Source organism: Apteryx rowi, unplaced genomic scaffold (assembly GCF_003343035.1).
Source record: "Apteryx rowi isolate R43461 unplaced genomic scaffold, aptRow1 scaffold_21, whole genome shotgun sequence".
NCBI classification, from domain to species: Eukaryota; Metazoa; Chordata; class Aves; order Apterygiformes; family Apterygidae; genus Apteryx; species Apteryx rowi.
Window position 1 is genome coordinate 494785 of NW_020448419.1, and position 16928 is coordinate 511712.

The 16928-nt window shown below is 38.9% G+C and overlaps 1 protein-coding gene across 2 annotated transcripts in view; it reads left to right on the plus strand.

Moving 5' to 3' along the window:
• The first annotated feature begins 91 nt into the window (after positions 1-91).
• Positions 92-16928, plus strand: part of VRK2 (vaccinia related kinase 2) — a 50311-nt gene continuing 33474 nt past the window's right edge. Inside the window, exons 1-6 of one of the 2 annotated variants that reach the window (XM_026064165.1) lie at positions 92-332; positions 11615-11670; positions 12141-12210; positions 13074-13161; positions 13307-13415; positions 14985-15077. In XM_026064165.1, the coding sequence (XP_025919950.1) occupies positions 197-332; positions 11615-11670; positions 12141-12210; positions 13074-13161; positions 13307-13415; positions 14985-15077 (552 nt within the window). In that variant the 5' untranslated portion in view covers positions 92-196. The remainder of the gene's footprint in view (positions 333-11614; positions 11671-12140; positions 12211-13073; positions 13162-13306; positions 13416-14984; positions 15078-16928) is intronic. The other variant, XM_026064164.1, reaches the window with a different exon arrangement.

The following is a 16928-nucleotide window of genomic DNA, read 5'->3' on the forward strand; positions in this document are numbered from 1 at the left end:
AACGGCCGCGCGGGCCTGCCGGGGGAGGGGCGCTGCGAGGGAGCAGGGCGGCGGCGGCTGCGGCGGGACGGGGGGGCTGCGCGGGGAGGCCGTGCAGAGCTAGGCCCGGCCGCTCGCAGCGTGTGCCTCCTTCCGGGAGGAAGGGTGTCGGGCGCCCTCCCGCCGAGGTCAGCTCCCTCTCTTCTCTTAAGGGGCGATGCCGCCCAAGGGGCGCGGCAGAAGCAAGCTACCCGTTCCTCTGCCCGGAGGCATGATCCTCAAGGACACCGAAGGCAAAGCCTGGAGGCTGGGCAGCCAGATCGGCCAGGGAGGATTTGGCTTAATCTATTTAGGTAATAATGCCGATAGCAATTACAGGGCTGCTTTGTGAACGTCTCTTCGTAATCTTGTTGTATTAAAAAGACAGAGCGGTTTAAAAACTTATTGTCAGTGATCACCTGCGCTACAGTGTGGCTCTGCCTTTGCCAGCACCCTGCCAGGTGTCCTGGTTGCCCCGAAGTTTTGCTGATGGCGCCGCGTGCCTCTCCGTGGGCTGTCCGGCCCGCTCTGCTGGCCTCGGGTGCGCTTCGCTCTGGGGCTTGCGCGGGGCAGGCGAGGTGCTGTCGCTGTCGAAGACTACCGAAGAGCACTGCCGGTAGGCACTGCTGAAAGCAAAGGTGGTGCTTCTGTAAGCAGCCTCTTGGGACCTACCACCAGTCTGGTGCTCCTGAGCACTCGTCGGGGTTCTGGTTATGGGAAATGTCGTCATCTGGCTGAGATGTAAAATCAGAGCTTGTCGAAGCAGCATAACGGTAGCAACAGTAAGCTGGGTGTTGCCTCTGAATTAAAATTTTATTTTCCACCAGAGGTGGAAATGCCATTTTTCATTTGCTCAAATCTGGTTATGTTTCTGTATTTTCTTCAGAAGAAGCTGCTGCATTTCACTCTGGCTGTGTTTTGTAAGGAATGAATGGTTTTGAAAGGCAGTTTGTAAAGCACTCTGGGTCACTGGAGAGAATATAATGTACGTTGCCATTACTGGTCTCTATAAAACAGCAAATCCAGTTTTCAAGGCAGTGTTATGAGCTTTTTTTTGCACAGAATGTGTACGACATATAGAAGCAAACTAGTCCACAATGACCTATCAGGGACTAAATTGAGCTTGTATTAAGACAGCAGTAAAAAAATTATCTAGAAGCAGTTTAGTCCATCACCCCTGAAGGCAAACAGTTTTTTTTTTTTTAAAGTTAGTTAGTGATATGTTAACTCTGTATTTGGAGTAATAATGTTTAAAACTTGATAATCAAACCACTACAGTATATAAATTGACTTCCATATTTTAAAAAATCAGTTACATTTTTCTATTTTTTTGCTTTTCCTTTTTGTGTGTTTATGTCATGGCAGGTACAGTTGCTTCCTTTTTTGCAAACTTGCTTTACTTCTGCTATTATCATTTGTTTTCCACTCTTTTTTTTGGTTGATCTCTTAACAATGTTTATTTCATATTGAGTACTTTTGTCAGAAGATACTCTGATAATACATTGGGATACAGCATGAGCTTTCCATGTAGTGTGTTTTCCAGAATTTTATAAAAAGATGTGTTTTCATTAGAACAGGCATCATATGTCACACATGTACTCCATTCTTTTGCCTTTAGTAGCTGCAAGCTGTTCAGCATGCGGGGACTCCTTTCAGATGTGCAGAGCCATGCTGGATTCAGTATGGTTTCATGCAGGTGAAGGAGTTGTCCATCAGTATCAAACTGTAGCATCAGACACCTAGCGTTGAGAGAAAAGGTTTGCATTTTCTATATAAGGGTTAGTGTGTTTTGTCTTTTGTATTTGCAGTTGTAAATGTAGCACTCATGTGCCAGTGTTTTCTTTTTGATGATTTAGTACGATCTTTGTTACGTCAGTGTGGCTATGTCATTGTGCTTGTCTGTTTTCAGCTGTTCAGGAACTTTCTATATTGCACTGAACTGTTATTCCCCTCCCTCCTTTATTCCCCTCATCTATTATGGTAATTCACAAGGAACTGAATGGCAACTGAAGACCTGTATTTTATTTCATGGTATGATGATCCCATATGGGATTTGATGTTGGTCCGCTAAAGTGGTTGCCCAGATATACTGTTCTGCCAGTTAGCAGTGTGTATCTGTACGCTACAGGAGGGTGAGCAATCTTATTTATGTTTTATCTGGACTTAAGTTACATCTTAACTTCAGGTTTGAGTGGAGAAGCGTTCTGGAAAAAAAAGTGTACATAAGGCAATATCTAATGTCCTGCCTTTTAGAAAGAAGACTAAATTGTATTTTGTTACACTGAATGCCTGTGTAAACCAAGTGAAAAGTCTTCAGTAACAACCTAAATGCCATTGTTTCTGCTCCTCTGCAGACAAAGTAAATGCAGTCAGTGAAAAACTTGGAGAAAACTAAGGCCGCATATATGTTTGCGGGTAGTTTGGTGTAACAGAATTGGATAAGTAAATGGCGACAGTTGGTGGTTAGGTGCCTACATCTACCCTATATTTAAGTTGAGGATTTGTTTTATTTTGGACTAGATCTGGTCTGGTCTGCTGCACAGAATTTCCTCACCAGATATGTGGTTTGATGTTTTGAGGCTGTCTAAAAGAACTGCTTTGAATCCTTATATCACCCTTAAGAGTTGGAGTGCATCTGGTAGGCTCCTACAGTGGAGTTTCTGTTCTAGTTTCCTCTGAAATTTATAGTTCACACACACCTAACTGCTCTGCAGACTGAACGAGTGGGTGATAAGTGGAGATGACTGGAGATTCAACTACTGCTCCTAATCAGAATGCTAATGTAGACATAGCCTAAGATGTTCTTGACAGCAGTTCAAAAGATACTTAGCTTTAAACTATGTTAAGAAGCTGTTTCACTTCCAAACTTTTTCTTCTTTCTTGATGGTTCCTTTTTTCCTGATACGAAAAAAAAAAATTTGGCTGCTTCTTCCATTAATTAAATTCTCCAGTGTGCAATAATGTTCTCTCCTGATGTTAGTCTCTTTTATATACTTTTAGGGGGTCAGAAGCTTTGTCACAAAAACAAACCTAGCTGCCATATCTGTTTCTTTTTTTTCTGTATTGCATACTGTTCTATTTACACCTTTTTCAAAGTCAGATCAGTAGCCATGGTTCCTCAGAAATGAGAAGTTACAGAGGAGTCAAAGGGTAGCACACTTTTGATATTTGCATTTTTCCTTTTGATATATGTGATAGCTTTTCATGACCTCTGAAACATCAGTTGGTTGCCTTTGAGAGTTGCCGTGCCTAGAGCATGTATGGGAAGTGTTACCATAAGAAAATAGACCTTAGCATGAGCTAAGAAATGAAGGTAAGGTGTGTCTCGATATTGCCGTTCAAGAATAAGTTGTGAGAGAGTGTGAGGATGTAGAGCGCAGGATCAGGATGTAAAGGAAAGGGAGACAGAAACTTACAGACAGGAGGGATTGAAGGAACTGCAGGTGCAGTGCAGAAAGCAAAGTCGTAGCAAGCGTGTTTCTCAATGTGTAAGACAAAGTAAGTGAATTGAGAAGACACAAGACAAGCGTTGTGTTCCTACATCACTCAGAACATGGTTCTGTCATATTTCCTGTTACAGTCAAATCACACCAGACCTTGCAGATGGTACAGCACATGGATTTCAGTGTTTCATGGAGATTTGATTAGTTTTCTGCCTGATCACAAAGACCACTGAGATGATTTCATATGTTGTGGTGTTTGTTTCAGTTTGTCTCCCACCAAACTGAGGCAGAAAGCTGTCGGTGGATTAGCTGAGAAAGGGAATATTATCTGGGACCATTAGTATTACTATTCTGTGTTTTTTTCATAAATGACAGCATAGCTGAAGAAATGCAGCTGCCATCTTTATAATGGCATTTGTATTAATTTTATCTCCTCCTCTTTCAGAAGGGATATTGAACACTGCACACAGCACTGAACTAAAGGCTTAGTCCCCCTTGTAGCTCAAGGTACATTTAAAATACAAGACAAGACTTATTCTCAAGTGTTGGCACTGACAGAAGCTTTCCTGTTTTGTCCAGCTCTTTATCTCTTACACTTGTTTATATTATGTAAAATTTATCATTCAGCAGCTTATCTGGGGCTTGATCCTGCAAGACTTTAATTGCCTTTGAGATGATGAAGTAGATGATGAATCTGTGAGTATGAGACACAAATGCTTGGTGCTGAGAGGTGTCGTCTTGCTGTGTGTTGTTCACCCACTTTGAGATAGTTTTTAATATATATGTAGCTAGATGTGACAGTGACCACTAAACTTTCAGTAAGAAGCTAACCCCAAAAGAACTGTAGAGAGCTAAGCAAGACAGGGAAGCGGAGACAAATTTGACTGTCTGCCAGAGATGAACGGCAAAGCCCTTTTATAAAAGTAAAGGTTAACTTTACTGGCTGTATCTTTTAATAAGTATTTTTACAGCAGTGGTGTAAAGATTTTGATGTGCATTGTTACAGCTTAATTTCCCATTAAGAGTACTCCATACTCCATTAATCTGTAACAATGTACTTGAGAAATTTTGAACTACCTCTGCAAAATATATTTACTACGGTTGCATTCCTTGGAAGGTTCTGTTAACTAAAAGCTGCTGAAGGCCATTTAGTGACCCTGAGTCCCAGGATGCAAATAGTCTTTTCAGGTGTGGGACTTCTAAACTTCTGATTATATACATGAAAGTTACCAGGATCTACAACTTCTATCCTCTCTCTCAAGCATTTTCCCTGGCTTTCTAATTTTTCTTTCTCTTTCCCCTATGTGCCACCTTGTCTGCTTCTTCATTGATTCGTTCCTTCCCTTGGATTCCCGTTGTGTATTTATCTCAACCAGAACAAATCCAACAGCAGAAGGCTTACAAATACTGATTCCTCCCAATGCTCCTGAAGAGTAGAGCTTCTGCTGCCGCCAGAAGCAATATGAGCCATCTAGAATTGTTCTTTCAAACATTGCTTTTGTCATAGGGAAAGCAATACAGATCATAAGATAGTACTATCTATGGTGTTACATGTTAGAAGAGTGGTGGTTTTTTGTTTTTGTTTTTTTTTTGTACTGGTGCTGATTTGCTGTCAGCCACCTCAGACAGAACTGTGTTATCCCTTTGATAAGGGGGATGGATGAAGAGCAACTAAGGAAGAATGTGACATACTGGTGGTCTCATGACTAGTTTATAGCCCTGTGGAGAACAGTGACAGTACATAAGAAAATTAAGCAAGACTTGAGGAGAGTGCCACTGAGAGCCTTACATTCTCTCATTTATCTTCCTGATCACAGTCAGTAATTAACACTAGGCTTTATATAAATCATTCTGTAGTCCTGCTGCAAGGACTCTATTAATGCACAATTTGGACTGAAAATTTAAATGCAGAAAGGTCATACAATGTTTTGTTACGATTTCACTGCCTCAGTGAAATCTGCCATGCCTAGCACTATCTGCATTTAAGCTTCTTTCTTTTGGAAGCTGATAGTTCCGCCAAATATTGTTACAGATATCTTTTATAGTAATAGTTGTTATATCATCAGTGTTTTAATTGTATTATAATTGTATCTTACAATCCAATGGTACTTGATAGGTGAAAGCTAAGAGTTTTGAAACCATTTTTCATAGGTGGCTTTGCAACATGTGTTTATATGTTGGTTTTTGACTATTTTTGCATATGTTTTGTTACGATATGGGAAGCTCAGGAAACTACATATTGCTAAAACTGTAATCAATGATACCTCAGTCCCTCTGGAGGTCTGTGACTGGGTATAGCCAGCACATTAACCTTTTTTTCCTAGAGGAGGCAAAGAGAATATGCTTGAGCAGTAAGTGTTGACCAAATGGGTGAATGCTCTGTTTTAATACAAGCAGCACAGGGAGCTAGGCTGCTGGCGGAGGTAGGGAAGAGGTGTGGTTGTGCCCCTTCTGCTTTTAAGCTTGGACCAACTGTGCTCTGCCATTGATATTCTGAGGTCTGATGTTCTGGGAATCAGGCTGGCGTGTGTGAAGGAAAGGTTGCTTCTGTTTCAGAAAGAGTAATTGCCATGGGTAATTTATATAGCTGTGAGGAAAGGTGTAGGTGTGTTGGTAAGCAGAAGCTTTGATGGAAGCACATTCTGTCATTGTCGTAGTGTTTGTTCCTCAGTTTGAGTTAGGAAACAAGTTTTAGTAACTGGTTCTAGAGAAATGAAGTGCTTCAAAAGTAGCTTAAATTAACTTTACTAAAAATATTTATAGTGCAGCATGTTAATTTAAAAAATGCAGTAAAAATGATTTCTAAATAACAGGTGATTATCTGGTTAGGTATGAATCTTGCTTGACCTTCAGATGTTAAGCTGTAGTTCAGCAAAGGTCTCGTACCTCCAGGTGTGTACCTTAGTGTGAAAATAAATTCAGTGCCAGACAAACACCACATCAGGAAAGAGTCTTTTCATCTAGTTGCTAATATTAAACTGCATAAATACAGATATAGTAAGTAGATTACCTGATTTTTTCACCCTGTCTCTGGGCAAACTAAATCATAAGTTTAGCCTGATTTTGCTACTCAGTAGTTACTGGGAACAGTTTCATCCTGTACCATCTGGTCAACTCTAACTGCTAAAGGGGAAATCTTCCCTGCCTGTACAACTTCTTGCTGGTGCCTGCTTCCTCTTGAGTCTTCCCTCCCTCATCTCTCTCTGTTTTTCCATACTCTTTAGGCTAGAAGTCTTAACTTTCAAAGCATAAATTATTTCTATACAGTATTCTAAAATGTGTTAGAAAGTCTGCAGAGATCATTACTATTACATGTTAGAGTGCTAACACTTAATGTGGCCGTTTTGTTTTGTTTAATACGCTCGTGATTTGGTTAGGAGCCATTGTCTTGCTCTGCATTTGTCCACCTCACAGAAGTTCTGGCCAAGGATCGAGACTCTAGCATGCCAGGTAAAACTAGGAAGTTAAGAGAGCGGGTTTGGTTTTTTTTCAGTGAGGGGTGCTTTTCTAAAATGATAACAGGAAGAGCTTGAGATGAAAGATAGGGCACCTGTTGCCTTACGGAGGGTACTCCCTTCAGCCGCCTTTGGCACCTGTACCCAGTTGAAGCTGGCATAGTATCTTCCGAGTGGGCACTGTGTCAGGCTAGCAGATGGGCTAGAGCAGAATCTTGCCAGAAAACAGTTTGTGCATCAAGTCTTAAATATTAGAGGCTTGGACTCCCATCTGAGAGTGCTGTAAGAGCAGACCATGCATAGCTTTTCTGCCTGGGGTTAAAGGATGTCGTACCTATTCCAGCTCAGAGTTAATTAACTTTGAAAGTCAAACAGTGGCTTCCGTTGCTGTGGAATGCAAAACTTTGGCTTTAGTGAATCAAAATTAGGGTTTCTTAGAAAGATGAATAAGAAACAAAATGAAATTTCCAACCAGAACCAAATGTTCTGTACTTGGAGGCATTTGCAGTTAACTGCAGAACAGTTTAGCAGTTGAGCACAATTTTCTCCTGAAAACAGTTTAGTTAGGTCCTGTAGAAGATGGATTCACAAGCACAATACAGATCCATGTATATGTAATTTGTATAATAAAACTCAAATTCTTAAAGATACCTGCAAGAATAATCTAGAAAAAAGCTATTCAAAAATGCTGATCAGAAAAGGGTCTGTCCAGGTAATGATTATGCATCATTAGAATGAGGTAACAATATGAACAGAGAGGCAGGTCTTCCTTAGGCTACATTAAAAATGGACTATAAACATACTTCAAGCGCTGGATGTTTCAGTTTTCAGGCAATATTGGAGGGAGGAAGGAGAAAAGCAATGTGCTGCATTTACTTTTAAATATTTGCCTTGGTATCTTCCAGATGTATGATATATTTAAAATTAAATGTTAGATAGCAGATGCTACTTCTTATTCATTTGTGTACATTTTGTTTTTAGTAATGATATTCCTGCAGCTTGGGTTGTTTTTTATTGTTAGATGCTCTGAGTGACATTTCCCCCCCTTTTGTTAGCCATTGAATTTAACAGCTCTTGGCTTTGCTTAAATGGGGTCGGAATTTTTCCAGCTTTCTTGTAGGCAGCCTCTAACTCTGGAGCGTGGTATTAACTTCTGAAGTTAGGTTTTATTTCTGCAAAAACTAAGCTGACAATATCACTCTCCAGGATCAGCTATCCAGTGAAACAAAGCAAAAATAAAATGTTAGCAACCCAAGAACTTCTGAAAGTAATTCTCTTCATGTTTCCAAAACGAATATATCCTCAAAATATCCAACGGTGGCAAAGACACCAGCTGTGGGCAGGAGTGGGGATGTTTTTTCAAACTGCCAAATCAGTGCTGTTTTCTTTTCCACTGTGTAAACTTTGTCAACAAAACTGGTTCTGTGAGAGCCATGGAAAATATTTCACCATATTCCAAATGTGACTGCTACAAATTAACTGCTAAAACTACAACAAGCACATTTGAACTGGCAAATAGAATTGGCACGTTTCTTTGTCAGACTGCATGCAATTGTGCTCTGTGGTTGTAGGAAATCGCAGTTCATCCAGAAAAACTCTTTTGTTACCATGTCATATTAACATTTAGAAAGCTACATTAATTAAGATTGTGGCACTCAGCAACAAAACCATTGAAATTCATGGTTAAAGCGGATGTTAAGACCATAACTGCTGTGCCTGTATGAAACTAGGGAATTCTGGATAGGGGTTAATTTGAAGTAAGTTATTTGCTGTGTTGTCTAGGCACAACAATTGGAAATTATGGCAAAGAATGTGACTCTTACTGCACTGCTTTATCTCAGAGTGTATTTTAAATTCTTCATATGCTTTTCTGTGGTGGTAGCTCTGATTGTGGGATGGAGGAGAGCAAGGGAAAATAGAGCTGTACCCTTTGTGCTTTGTAAATGTTTGTGAGACTCTTCTTGGCATGAGATGGAAGCAGCCACAGGCCCCTACACAGATTTGTCTTGTGCCAGTGTTCCCAGTTAACAATGATGCAGAGAGTGGTTTTGGTTTTATGCATACATCAGCACCCCTCCCTGCAAATCTAAGGAGATCATACATCTCTGTAGTTGATGAAGAGCGACACACAAGCTGTAAACTGGGAACTCTCGTATTTGTTGTGCTATTTTAAGGTACCCTTTGCAAACATAATCTTGCTGTATAGTGCTCCTGGTACTCTATGTATGTACTTACATGCCATCAGAGACCTCCTGCATGTCAGCATTGCTCTCCTGCAGGGTCTCTGCTTACTGTCCTGCAGTCTAGCATTTAACTGATTGTAATATTATGAATAGCCATGTGCTACCCCACAGAACGAGACTAGCACATGGCTAATTACAAGTATACAGTAATTAACTATGAGCTAAACTCGCAGGAGAGTATGTGGTGGTGGTCTATGAGGTATGTAATCAGACTGTTTGTTAAGCCTTGGGAGCCTTTCCAGTCTGTTAAGTAACTATACATAGTAATGAGACAATTTTTAAAAAAACAGTTATGTATATTTATAGACAAAAAATAGTCTGTCTTATATCTGAGCCGTAGTTAAAATATTGCTGCCTGATATATGAATGGTTAATTAAAACAGTGTAACAAAAGGTATATATGCAACTTCTGCTTATCTGTATGTATGCGATTAATTGTCTGAGCATTATGCACATAAGTTTAGAATTGTGTTATCCACTGTGTGTGTTAAGCCTTGTTTCATGTACATGCAGTAAAAATGATGATACCTTTTCTCCTCTTGTATTTTTGAATGTCATGTTACTCATTTGCTGGAGCATCTGTTCCTCTGTCTTGTTGATTTTTGTCTGACTTTTCTCCCTTTTCACCTTGTAACCATTTGCAGTTAGTTTTGTTCTTTCAATATGACTCCAAAAAGCATCCACGCCAGCATAGTGTAAGAACCATGGGGGTTAGGCCCCTTTGCTGGGCTACTTCCCGTTAATTGCTCTTCTTCATTACTCTGACAGCTGTTACTACCTGTTCCAGATTACCATGAATGAGGCCTCTCTTTATAAAATGTCAAGATGTCTATAGGGAAGTTAGATCAGACTCTTTCAAATACATTTAAATTTGATACTTCTCTATACCTATCAAGCCTCTGCTAAGTAATTTGATATTAAAATCTATTTTCTTGAAAACGGGTTCCTATCTGATCTGTGTCAGGGAGCACCTCTTATTCTGTTCTGTGATGATGGTGAGTACAATGAAAACACGTGGGATATGTTCCTCTGAAGTGTAATGTCTTTAGCTATTAAGACATAGTCTGCATGTGACAGAGCTGGATAAAGACCTAAGTACCTGTCCCTTAAGCCTTAGTTCAGTAGAAGAATATGATAAGAACAAAATCTGTTTTGGCTTACCACAATTTCCTTTCTGGTTGTAAGAATACTTTTAAATTGTGTTCTGAATGTCACTACTACTTTTTTGAATCTATAGACAGTTCACACTTTCCAGAGCTACTGTTTTCGGGTACGTCCATATTATCTCTAAAATGCTATCAGCACAGAAGCATTTGCATCAGGAAGTGTCAAGTGGGAGGCTGTGGGGTCTCTGTCTGGGGGGTGTGCATACTGCCAGATTCAACCCAGATGATGAGCAGAATTAAGGGAAGATGGCAGCTGAAGGAGTCTGTTCGTTGTAAAAATATTTTTACATGACCATCAAAAATGTAAGCTTGGATAGTTTGATTAGACCCAAGTTAATTTGATTTTTGTTATGCGGATAAAAGTGCTCTATTTTTGTGTGTGCCGGTAACTGAAGTGTTTCACACCTAGACTGTTGTTGGTATCTGATCATTATAAGAAGTTTGAAAGGGAGACTTATTTCCTAGGAACTGTATTCTTTTTAGATTTTTCAGTGATCATTCTAAAAGATGATTTAGTCTCATTAAATTTTAATCCCAGTGTAGCTCTATGTGCTTCAGCTGTATCAGAGAAAACTGATAGTTCTCTCAGGGTCAGAAGAAAATAGAATCACATTGTCTGTGCAGAGAGGTTCTGTCTCCTGGGCTGTAATTGGCACATGTGGTCAATTATTGTTTTGAAATTTCTACTTGCTCTAAGAGGCACAATCCCTCATCCCTCTTTTAGGCAAGTGATGGCTATGCTATTCCTAACTTAGGCCAGTGTCTAAATAATGTCAGAATAGAAAGTGAGGTTCTGGAACCAAATTAATTTGTAATAGTGGAAAGCAGACAGTCCTGTCTATGGGCATAATGTAGGTCATAACTTTTAAGTGGTGTCTTTGTCACGATAGTGGATTGACGGGAACCAAATACAGAGGTTATCCAATTGACCTGAATGGCTAAAATATAGTCTGTTGTAATGTGATGCCTCATTGTGGTGCAAAAGCAATGGAGACATCCTGCTTACTCCCTAGTCAACGTTGAGGGAGAGAGTTCTGCCAGTGTGGATTAAAATTGCTTTTATACTTTCTGATGTAAATGAGAATGTAATTCTGATGCAAAAACTTTGGGTTTTTTTTTTTAATTGACGATATTTTGACCTTTAAAAACAGGAATTCAAACTACATGTTGGGAATTGGGAATCTTTGTCCTGCATTTTTTGACTGCCTTATGCAACATTAGCTTGCTCTTTATTTGCAATTATATTTTGTGGCATACAGCTTCATCCCCATCTCTTTCTCGTTTTGCAGCTTCCCCTCAAACTCATGTTCCTGTAGAAGATGATGCTGTGCATGTAATTAAAGTGGTAATGTGTAGATCTCATTTCTAAATTGTTAACTTGTATGCAGTGCTTTCCCTTAATTATCTGTTCTTATTTTAAGCATTGGGTTTGTACTGAATGCTTGTGGCTTTTATTTTTTCAGTCTTTTTGTTTTTTTTTCATGCATAGTGTTTCCTTGACTTCATTAGTGCCCTGAACAGTTTAGTAAGGAAAATGAGACTGTGAATTTAAAACCGTGCCTGATTTACAGTATTTCTGAAAATGGTTTCCTAAATAATTCCCCAAAGAATCAGTGTTGCTTATAAGAACATGTTGCCAACTGATTTTTCTTCTTACTGCTTACAAAAATGGCAAATCAGATGGCAAAAAAATGGCCAAAAATATATGAGGAAAGAAGAAAAAGATTTGAATCCTCTGAATTTCACATACGTTTTTTAGGAATTGTTTTCTTTCTAATGCGCTTTCTGATACTAAGTTTACTTATTTCTCAATAGGAATACCTTGAAAATGGCCCCTTGTTTTCTGAACTGAAATTTTACCAGAGGGCTGCAAAACAAGAGCATAGTAAGTAATGTATCAGAAAATAAAACCTTGAATTCTAATTCGGTTAGTTTTAAAGCTAAGTTTGGTGGGGTTTGTTTTTTTTTCCTCTGATGAGATCTGATACTTTAGAGCTTTATAGCCAACTTACTTCATACATGCTGAACTGATTCTAGTTGGTGCTATAATAACTTTAGGTTGCTGTAGGTTTCTTTACTTGGATGTAGCCCTTGTTCTTTCTGATCAGAAGTGAGAACAGAAGTGTGCCAAATGATTTCTGCTGATGTGCGCGCATCAGGGTGCAGAACAATATATGGACTCCCGAGTGAGGCCGGCCTTAGAACAGAGGGTGCTTCTGCTAGTAACTGTTCCCATGAACAAAGTTAAGAATGCGTTTAATCATCACAGAATTTGGTAGTAACTGAGGCAGTTGATTTTGCAGACACTTAAATAAGCATGGATGCGATTTATTCATGGGACCTGTCCTAAAGACTTCAGATGACTTAGATTGCTGGTAGACCTAAGAACCTTTGATAGTTTGAAGCGTGCTGTATTGATGTACTGTGTTTAAATTTACCATCTTGAATAAAGTAGAGCTTTTAAATGAATTGCTTTCTCAGCTGCTGATGACTGTGTATCTGTTGCCTTCCTAAAGGGTGCAAAGTATCAATTGCTGGAACAGAAAATTTTACTTCTTGTTTTAGAGAATATAGAGGACTTAAAAAGAGTGAAGTTATCATCTGAATTGTTGACTAAAATAGTCTGTCAAATCACATTTGTTTCACTGTAGTGAAGTCTTGGCTTGATCGCTGAAAACAGTAATAAAAAATACTAAAATATTCTCTAGCTACCCTTAACACAATGTTGTCTTTTTATTATTATTACAGTAAGAAAATGGATGAATCTCAAAAAAATAAAATGTTTAGGAATTCCAGTGTTTTGGGGATCAGGCTTGGCTGAATACAAGGGGAAAAGGTAATAATAAGATGAATTATAATCAAGCGTGAAATTGATGGAAGAGCCATTTTCAACAAAACGAAGGATATGTCTTCTCAATCTTCTGATGCAAACCTGCCTTCCCATCTGAAAGGATTCCTCCCTTTTGTGTATTTCCTGATAGCTATAGATTCATGGTCATGGAGAGACTGGGGGAAGACCTTCAAAGAATCTTTGAAGATTCTGGGAGCAGGTTTAAGAAGGAGACTGTTCTGCAACTTGGGGCACGAATGGTACGTTTAGAGAGAGAAAATTGCTATGTTTTTACTTGTTGAATTCAACTAATGAAAACCTCTTTCTGAAATGAAGAAGTTCTTTTAGGTAGCTGTTGAGTTTAGAATTAAATGTATATTTAAGTGCTATGCTTTTTAAGTAAAATGAGCATGAAGTGTAAAATCAAGATGCCTCGCAGACTGGAATTTGGTGGACTCAAACCAGACTTCTTTCTGATAGATTAAAGCATAGACCAAACATTTTTAAATGTGTGTCTAGACTGAGATGTGTAAGCCCATTCTCATATGCTTTAACATGAATTGATTTTTTTCCTTTTCTTTTCCAGTGTTTGAAGGGTATTGTATAAGACACTTATTTGAGAATTTTGATCACAGTGCTGTCAGGTGTGCAACTGTGAAGTTAAACAGTGTATTTGCTGAACACACTGATTGTATGGGTCAGGATTAGGCTGTTTGCAAGTGTCAGTTTTGTTTTTAAATATGTGCAGACTAGCAGATGCTAATGGACAATCATATACGCTTTCCTTTGTAATATCATTTGTGTTGTGAAAGACTGCTTTTACTGAATAGAGATGCCCAGCAAATGGAGTAGAGACAATGGTCACAAGCTGCAAGAAAGGCAATTCCAATTGAGCATAATGAAAAAAGTTTTCACAGAAAGAATGGTTTAGTACTGGAACAGGTTGCCCAGAGGCATTGTGGAATGCCAACCTCAGAGGCTTTTTTAAAACTTGATTGTTCAACGTCCTGTGCAACCTGATCTAACTTTGAAGTTAGCCCTGCTTCAAGCAGGGCTTAGACTAGAGACTTCCAGAGATCCCTTCCAACCTCAATAAAAAAATAAAACTGTAAAGGGCTTTTGTAGCCATGTAATTAAACAAATTTGTAACACTTCTTGGCTGTCTTTGAACTCTTCAACAGCCAAGATTAGACTGTCCTTTGTACGAATTGCCAAGTACGAGCATGTTTTTTCATAACAATTACAGAGCTATCATCCCTCAGTGAGGAGCTGAAGAAGGATGAGGAGGAGGGGAAGTGGGGAACTGAGGTGCAGGCCATGCAGTAATTGGCAGGATCAAATATATTATAAATCTTTAGGGCTGATTGTGCATATTCTTCCTCTGAAGACCCTGCTGTTCTCAACGGTTTCTCCAATGTTAATAAAGTGCTTGATTTGCTCTTCATTTGTGACCTTAGAAGCTGGTATTCTTAAGTATTCAGAGAGGGATACCCATGGCAAAGTATGGCTCGTTTATGATTTGCCATTAGCTACGTGCCTGGTGGGAACAGAACATGTGGACAGAACAGAGAGGGTAATGGGCAGAGCTTTGCCACTGGGCATTTGGCTGCATCTGGTATGATGAATAAAGATGCAACACAGAGTGAACCTTCCAGGTGGGGGACCAAGAGGGAGACCTCAGTCCTTGTGCTCTACCTCAAAACAAATTTGTCATCTTGCAGCCTGTGCAGCCCCTGAGCTCACTGTATGAGTGAGAAGTATTTGGTGGTAGAGTGAAGGGAGGAATGGAGATGATGATGCTTTCCTTTCTGTTCTAAATTCTTTCATAGTTGGACGCTTTGGAATATATACATGAAAATGAGTATGTTCATGGTGACATTAAAGCAGCAAATCTGCTTCTGGGCTACACCAACCCACATGAGGTAAGCATTTTTAGACTTATCTATGCTGCTACTCTAATGTGTTCAGAACTGTTTTTAGCTGTGCATATTCTGCATTAACAATTCATGTATTAAGAGAGAATTTGCAGCATGAACATTGTCCTCTCTTCACAAATCTGATATTGGCTTTGTGGAATTTAAGGCTGGAGAGAGAAGCCGAACAAAACTCTGCTTTGTTCCCTTATTGCTTCCCTGATTGGGATGATAGTGAGGGAAGGGTAAAATAACCCTCAGGGTAAGTTAGAGGACCTAAAAGCTACTCTAGATTATGCCAATTTAAGTATAGAAGTATGGTTTAAAAATCTGGCCCCTTGTATTACCTTTCTTGGGAAGATCTAGCTTTCTAGTGCTGTCATGAGTTGTGGTTCCATGACACTAACTCTCATGTCTTGCTCAGTGTAGTGGATAAAGCGGGTGAATATCATTAAAGTTGTTGCTCTCTGTCTAACACTGCTAAAGCCTAAAACTAGCCATGAAATGCAAGTGTTTTTGTGAAATGCTTTGAAACAACCCTTTTGATCCTGGCATATTTACATGCTCTTATAATGTCTTTTTTTTTTTTTTTTTTTTAAGTTAATAAAATTTTGAAGTATGTTTTTCTCATGGAAAACCATCTAATTTTGGAAAAAAGGGACATCCCTTTAATATCACTTAAACATGATTAGCTATAAGCAATATTTCTGCTTTTCTTTCAATTTTTGTTTTCCTACAGCAGTGACAAAGAAATAGATATTGCAAAACAACTCGCTGCTGTTGAAGGTTGAACCACTGAACTGTATCTGATTTCTTCAAAGCTTCAGAAGTCCTCACCTTTAAATGGTTGATTCAAATTTAACTTTTCAGCTTTCTAAAACACATAGATTAAAAATTATCATGACTGTTTAAAACAACCATGTTTTTAGATACTTGCATCAATTAGTACATAATCTCACTTTATGGTGTTTACCAGCCTACTAAATCTGAGAAGAAGGGTATTTAGAGGCAAAATGATCTGCTACCCAATCCTATTAACATAACTCAAATTACTTGATTTTTGTGTATTTTTATGACAACAAGATAAGCTGCTGTTTTCCATGTTGAAATCATTTTAGATGTGTCTGTTTACATTAATCATAAAGTTTTAAGACATGTAGCTGACTTTGATCAGTTGCTTTTGACTTAGCCAGATTGTGGGGTGGTTTTGTAATTTGCTTCTCATGTGACTGGGTGAAGATTGTGCCACTAGTGTTTTGTTTTTATGGGTGTTAAATTCATCAACAGATCAAAAATAAGGTAGTCATGAGTCACTAGACAGATGTTTTGAGTAGCAGTATAACTTAAATATCAAAAATGTCAATAGATATTCCAGCTTAAGTAAATCCTAGCTAATAGTGTACAAAGCGTGAGTTATTGCTGAGAGGTTTTGTGTAGAATTTTTTTCTCTGTAAAATTTTTCTTTTCCACTGAAATACTTCTATAAAACATTAAAAAGTGCCCACTCTAATTTAGAAGAGTTAGGAGGAAAGGTTTTCTAGTACCTGCTTGTGCTGGCAAAATATGAATTAAACTTTCATTTGTGTGTGCCTAAGAAAACAGAGAGCTGTTTAGGTGTGTTTGATAACAAAGTGAGTGTGAAGGGAGTTAAATTCCCCAATCATAGGCCCCAGAAACAGCACAAGTGGCGACAGGCTTACTGCATGGTCATACCGTGCTGACAGAGCCTAAGAATACCATGTGTGTGTGCATGTCATGATTATTTATAAGTGTATTTTAAAGTAATGTGTACTATATTTAGCTTACACAGCAAGGCAGATGGTTTAATGGGACTTCTTTCCTTCAAATAAATAGTAGTTA